General features: G+C 38.9%; 1 protein-coding gene across 4 annotated transcripts in view; it reads right to left on the bottom strand.

Moving 5' to 3' along the window:
• Positions 1-2301: 2301 nt before the first annotated feature.
• Positions 2302-7227, bottom strand: part of LYN (LYN proto-oncogene, Src family tyrosine kinase) — an 86577-nt gene continuing 81651 nt past the window's right edge. For all 4 annotated transcript variants that reach the window (XM_090039986.1, XM_090039987.1, XM_090039984.1 and 1 more), the window contains exon 13: positions 2302-4182. In XM_090039986.1, coding sequence (XP_089896112.1) covers positions 3980-4182 — 203 coding nt within the window. In that variant the 3' untranslated portion in view covers positions 2302-3979. The remainder of the gene's footprint in view (positions 4183-7227) is intronic.

Raw genomic sequence — 7227 nt, 5'->3', positions numbered from 1 at the left:
TAAGGGATCAGACTTCCAGCCTCAAAGTTCCCCTGTGCAAAATGAAATTTATATTCCACCTTAGAGGATTTTTAACATCTTGGATTTGTCCTCAGCCTGAAAAAGGGTGCGCATGCTTGAAAGCTTGCAAAGAAAGATACATTTTATTAGACCAAGACATAGGGGGTAGGGATGAAGTAGGAAGAGAGTGCCCTATGCATGGTTTAATTTGGCTGATTTGCTTAGAGCCAGCTACAGGAGTTGGAGTTGTGTCAAAGATAGACCTGCTGCTTTAAAAATAGTCTACAGGTAGGGAGTGAGCAGATAGGAAGGATAGACATAGAAGCTGACTTTGTTTTCATTTTGTACCATCAAAAATTTTTTTATGGCAGTACAAATAGATGTCCATATGCTTTGTTGTGCCACTGGTTATGACAAAAAGTAGTAATTTGTGCTGCTTTATTATGGCAGACATCTATTTGGTTTATGGTGGGCAAGCACAGGCAGTCTGGTGCTACCTGAATTCTCCAGCTGTTCTGGGTGGGCAGTTGTTCTTGGGGTTTGGTTCTTTATGCCCCAGAAACCCTCACTGCTTGAAGATCCCATTTTTGCATGGGAATTATCTGCTCAGCTTCCCCTGCTTTCAAGAAGTGCACCCCTGGCAAGCTCTGAGACCAGGGAAAAACATTAGTCTGCAAAATGAAGAGGGGATAGGAGGCAATGCATCTTTTACCTCGTAGTGGATCAGCTGGAATGCAACACAACCCAGCATATCTGATCTTCATTTGGCAATGTCTATTACTAGCCAAAGTAAAAGACTTTTTGGCTGCCTCTAGGTCATCTGTCCAGTTAATAATAATCCTACCCACATAATGTACAGTATATAAGGGGCAGAATTATCCTTACCTACATATTTATCAATTACCTGCAGTTACACAGCAGGTAGCTAATGTTGTAGGATTTTAAAAAACCTACTACATTAAAAGGCATAGAAATATGTTTTCAAGAAGAAGCAGCTTAATGATTTCAGGTGAAGTGGGGTACATGCTTATAGTATGAGAGTTGGTTTCAGAGAGTGACTGGGGATACTAGCTTAAATGTTAGCAGTCTTGGATGGAATATAGAGTCTAGCACTGTTAGTAAAAATCAACCTTGAGGATGTAAAGAAAACCATACTAGGTCAGGATGTGACCAACATTGTGAAACAGTAAATGGTGCAGCTTTACTCTGCAACAATCTTGGACTAATGTTACTGCACTTCAAAGTCCCAGTCTCTCATTTTCTTTATTCTTCTCATCACTTTGTCGGAGCCAAAGCAAAGGCTGAATTTGTCTACTTGAGTAGCTGACACTGCATTGGCACAATCTGGTGCACCATTTAAACATGTAAATGACACTGGATCAGATTCTGTAGTTTTAAACATAATTAAATGAAACCCCTCATTTTAGTTTTGTACTGGAAATCTCCAGCTCCAGAAACTACTTCAAAGGCAATTAAAAGGTGACTACCTTGAAGCTCTCCATTTCAAGAAGTTTCAGTGTGAAATAAAAAAAATTCTCTCTCAAATCATGTTGCAATAGTACAGTACAGTACTTGATGCTGACCCCCTGAACGGGAGGGGAGACACTGGGATTATTACGTAAAGATCACTCCCTACAAAGTAGTAAAATATCTTTACAAAAAGAGTAGTAGGCCTTGGCTGATACTACTTCCACCTTAAATATTTGGCAAAAAATGTTATTTGTATCATTCTATTCCATTGCCCTTTGGATCTACCTTCACCTCCCACCAGAGGGCCATTCCCAAAAACTTCTATGCAAAACTTTGAAGGCATTCCCCCCTACCTACTTAACACATGGGACAGCATACACATCTCTCTCCCTCCCCTGTTCTACTGTATTTTAACCAATACACAGTGCAAGGACTATAAATGGTTACAATGTTTCTTATAACTTCTAGAACATAAGTCACCCTTTGCTTACATGTGTAAATACGTCAAGGCTTGCTTTTCTCTCACAACAAATGAGAGCTGCTTAATAGCAAGAGGGAAGGGTGGCCCTTTGATAGCTATTTAGAGGACACTTCAGTTACCACTAGCTGTAGTTTGTAATTGAGGGATGAAACCATCTGAACTACACATTTTGCTGAATGTTTGACTGTGAAACAAATCTCTAGGTTCTCAACTGCTTGTCAGCAGTAGATGGCTATAACCGGCAAGCTGTGTTGAAATTTGATTTGCACATGAACACGCCGAACAAGGACCAGACCCTGTATTTTGTGCCTGTCTGGGTAACAGCTGTTTTTCTCTTGGATCCTTGCAACTTTTCAATTTAAAGTGTTTGTTTATTAAAATAAAAAAGAAATCAACATACAATAAACAATATTTACACAGTGGAGCTGAAAGACTAATTCATTAAACTTCAGATATTAGCTTCTTTCATTCAGAAATTGAAAAAAGTGTACTTTAATCAAGAAAAGCAATGAATGTTTATACTGATGAATGCATTCAGACAGCAGAAACACTAAAGCCGCATGGATAGTTAGCTTTTTCTTTTTTTTAAAAAAAGTTTGCTCTAGATACTATTTGGCTTAAACTTACGCAAAAAAATCTAGGTTTTGGTTTAAGAACCAGGTGCACTTCATAAAAGGGATACTAGTCACAGTGTAGCTGCACTACAATTGCACTTTTCTTGCTTTCCACCTTAATCATAACTGTGAATGGTGCCCTTAAGTACAACTTCATGCATATCCTATTACTGAAGACTGGGTTATTTATTAACACCATTGGGTACTAAGCGATTACTAATTTATAACCAGAAACTGAAAGCAGAACCCCAGTGCATGGGGGCCATCTCTAGGTCTGGAAATTTTACAAGGAAGCTGCAGTTAACAATACCACTAATCCCTTGCAACCAAGCTTCCAGAGCTGTGGGAAGCCACACAGGCCAGATGACATGGATTCACAGGTCAAATGTTCCACAGGCCAAAGGTTGACCACTACTGCTATGAACTTGTAAGCTGTGACAATTTGGGGTAATTATTTTTAAAATGGGTTTCAGTTCAATTAGCTACAGTGGCAAAAAGGCTAGGCATACTACTCTATAACTTTAAAAAAATGCTATTGAGATACTAATGAAGCCATGTTTTTGACATGCATAGTTACCAGATCTTGTTTTTTTTCAAAAACCAGAGGAAATTGTCTTTGCCTTCAGTTACAAAAACACATCCAGGATGGAAAAAGATAGTTTGAGCAGATAGTTCCATGCATAAAAGTGTCTCTATTAATTCAAAACAGTGCGCTGCCTTTTCTAGCAGATTGAACACAACACGCTGTTAGAGTGCAATTTTACAGTATCGCAGGTATCTCTCATTTGATGGAGATTAAGATGCTCTTCAAAATTTAATAGCAAGAGGTGTCAACCAATTAAATTTAAGTATAAAGAATTACATTTGACTTTTTTTTTTCTTTAAAGGTGATGATTACATCCTAGAAAATGTCTAACAACCAGAGAATACTTCAGCTACTCATGTGAAATAACCAAAGGATATAAAAATAAGTTTTCACAACATACTATATTTCAAAAAGGATTCGGGAGCAAAAGAAATCCTGATTTCTCAAATTCTTCCTTTCATAAAAACCTATTTGCCTTCATCCTTCATATTATTCCTATAGGGTGTCCCATCAATTAGATTCACCAAATGCTGTTTCCAGCTGCATGCGTGGAAAACTTCTAATTTCGTGCGAATTTTTCCAAAGTTTGTCTTGTTTGGATGCTTTATTAAGAAAGGTAAAATATAGATAGTGCAACTAAAGAGAACTTCAGATTGATTAACATTTCAATTAACCATAGGAAAATATGGTTATTTCTCTGTAAAATGGTTCTTCTTGTGGAATTACAGCCTTCAGTTTCAGGAGCCAGACTTAATATATTCAAGTGTATGAAATACTTGGCCTGATCCATTAGTCCAAACAGCAGTCTATGCCAACTAGAAAAATGTCCTATGGCTGTTGTTGATACTGCCCTTCTGTTGCTGTGTAGAAGTCATCCAGGACACTTTGTAAATAATCAAATGTTGGCCTCTCTTCTGCTTTATCTTTCCAGCATGTTTTCATGACATCGTAGAGCTCAGCTGGACAGTTATCCATACGTGGCATCCGGTACCCACGTTGAAGAGCCACCATGACATCAGAATTACTCATACCTTTAACAAGGAAGACAATACGTGAGAAAGAAATCAGGTTTTGGAACGTTTTCTTTAATTGCTAATCTTTTTCCCGAAAATTGTACTGACTTAGTGGAAGGGTGACAATCAATGGGATATTGTAATAGCAGGATGCAAACTATATAGGAATGAGAGTAGGATGTTCAGGTAGAGGAGTGGCAGCATATGTTAAGGATAGTATAGCACAGACAATAACAGCATAAAAATCTTATCTGAAAGGAAGACTACCATACAGTCTGTGGGCAGAAAATCCATAGCTGAATAAAAAGAATATAGTACTAGGATTGTACCACTTTCACTTGAAGGTAAAGGTGATCATGAAATGCTCAGGGAGGTTGGACAAGCTGCTGAAACAGGATAAGAAATAATAGTGGGAGACTTCAGTTATCCTCCTGTTTTACCACTGGGTAAAGTACTCAACAGGGCAAGCTGTCATGATAACATTTCTAGGTATGATGAAGGACTGCTTTCTAGAACAATTCATCTCAGAACCCACAAAGGGAGAAGCCATTCTAAACTGAATCCTGAGTAATACGCTTCAAGAGGTATCTGTTAGCGAGCCTCTCTGGAATAACTACAACATTGGCACGCTCCATGTTCTAGTGGAAGGGAAACGCACCCAAAAAAGTCCACCATGTGCCTGTATACGAATCAAGGAAGGGAAATTACACAACAATGAGGAAAAGTTCAAATAAGTAGTCAAAAATGAAAAAGGCCTTCAGACACCTTGGAAGCTTTTAAAAATACTGTATTATAGGCTTATGAAAGGTAGATAGCATGAATCAGAAAGGGCACCAAATAGACGAGTAAAACCCTTGCATCTTTCACAGAAGAGTTAAGGAAGCTATTCAAGACAAAAAAAGCATTAAAAAAAAAAATAGAAGGTATGCCCAAATGAAGAAACCAGAAAACTCGCAAAGTCCAGCAGGTCAGGTATAAAAGCAAAATAAAGCAGGCCAAAAAGAATCCGACAAGCATCTAACAAAAAATGCCAACGTTAATAATGCAGATTTTCTCAACTATTTCACCAGGTGGCTGCCACCTTCTGATTCAGTGGGACCATTAGATGACCAGGGTGTAAAAGGTGCACTCAGGGATAAGGCCATAGCAGAGAAGCTAAACAGATTATTTGCATCGGTGTTTACCACAAAAGTTACTGCGGAAATTTCCATGCCAGATCAATCCTTCCTAGTAGATGGGTTTGAAGAATTGGGCCATATTGAAATGAAAACAGAGTAGTATTAGAACAGACTGATAAATTAAATACTAGGTAGTCACCAGCACTGGATGAGATTCACCCAAGTTTCTGAAGAAACTCAAAGGTGAAATTGCAGAACTGTTTGGCAACAGTAGGTAACCTATCATTACAAACGGCCTCTGTGCTAGGGGACTGGAGTTGCCAACAGTGCACATCTTTGAAAAAGGGCCCTAGAGGTGATCCTGGATATTACAGATACGCGAGTCTCATTTCCATCCCTGACAAATCGGTAGGATCTATAAATGAAGAATAAAACCAGCAGTTGCATAGTCAAATATGATCTCCTCAGGAAGAGTCTGCATGGTTTTTATTAAGGGAAATCCTGCCTCACCAATCTGCTGGAGTTCTTTAAGGGTGTCAGCAAGCACACGGACAAGAGGGAATCCAGTTGATCTCAGCTTTTAAAAAGCTTTTGACAAGGTCCCTCAGCAAAGGCTTTAAAAAACGCTGCACTGCCATAGTCACGTCTCACGGTGGAGGGAGCTCAATAGTAGGGATCTTTGCTGGGCTCAGTTTTGTTCAACATTTTCATCAGTGACTTGCAAATAGGGGTGCACAGTGAAATCTCCAAGTTTGCAAATGATACCAAATTATTCTGGGTACCCAAGTCCAAGTCTGATGGAGAGGAGCTGCAGAAAGATCTTAGCAAGCTAAGTGAGCAGGCAAAAAAATGACAGATGAACTTCAGCACTGATAAGTACAAAGTAATGCAACAAGGAAAATTTTCCTTATCCTAGAGGATTTAAGTCATCACTTATCTAACACCTATCCTAACAAAGCCTGTTTGCCTTTTTTATGAGCCATTTGCTACAAGTTTCCTTTAAAATGGCCTTCCTGACAGCAATTGCATGCGTTACAAGAGTGAGCGAGCATATTGCTTGATAGCTACTACATGTTATACTGTAGTCTATAAGAACAAACTTATTATACAGCTCCAGACCAGTTTATGCTCAAAGTAATCTTAAGATATGGCTATGTGAATAAGTTAAAAAAAAGCTAGAATATCAATTTACAGCACATCAGCTGGTCTGTGATAACTGTGCATATACACGCTCTTAGCCCATATTATTTGCTAGATAGCTTACTTCACTCTTATTGAAGAGCAAGATGCCTCACAATTTACCACTCTTAACAGGACGGAACAGTTCAGCACCTACGTAAGACTTAAGTCCAACTTAGCTCTGTAAACTAGGTGTTCCTCCACGTAAGTCCCTAATTTTCAGTATTGATGTGAAGTTTCATGTAGTTGCCCTACAAGTCTTTTCTCCATCACTAAGGAAAAAACAGTGCCACATCTCTGTGGCTTAAGAGCTGTGGGAAGTAAGATGGGAGCAGTCTGTCTTGAATATAAATGCCTCATTCATCAGATTTCTCTACACTGTTTTCCATAAAAGGACAGGGCATCTGATTCTTTTGTGGTTTCTTACGAAGGCCACTGGTTCCTATGTAAATTTTCTCTCCTCACAGCAGTGGCAAATATTGCATGCTATGCCCTGCTTTTCTGCTCCTTCCAAAAATATCTTGCAACATTCTAAGAATGCAGAAGGACTTCCAGGGGCAGCCAAGTGATGTGATGAAGGAAAGCAAATGGCCAAGAGCATCAGGAACCGAATGACAGAAGGATTTTCATAGAACTAACAAGGGAAATGCCAGGTGTATTATGTCCACAATGCTCTGTACCAAAGCTGCTTTTCCTAAAGCAAAACTACAAGGCCAGGAAGGGAAAAAGTGTTAGTCATTTTTTTCTTTTGCTCAAGCTTCTAAGC

This window comes from Crocodylus siamensis, chromosome 3, assembly GCF_052110815.1.
Source record: "Crocodylus siamensis isolate JL-2025a chromosome 3, ASM5211081v1, whole genome shotgun sequence".
Lineage (NCBI taxonomy): Eukaryota > Metazoa > Chordata > Crocodylia > Crocodylidae > Crocodylus > Crocodylus siamensis.
The sequence above is the reverse complement of the archived record's forward strand: the minus strand, read 5'-3'. Positions and strand labels throughout refer to the sequence as shown.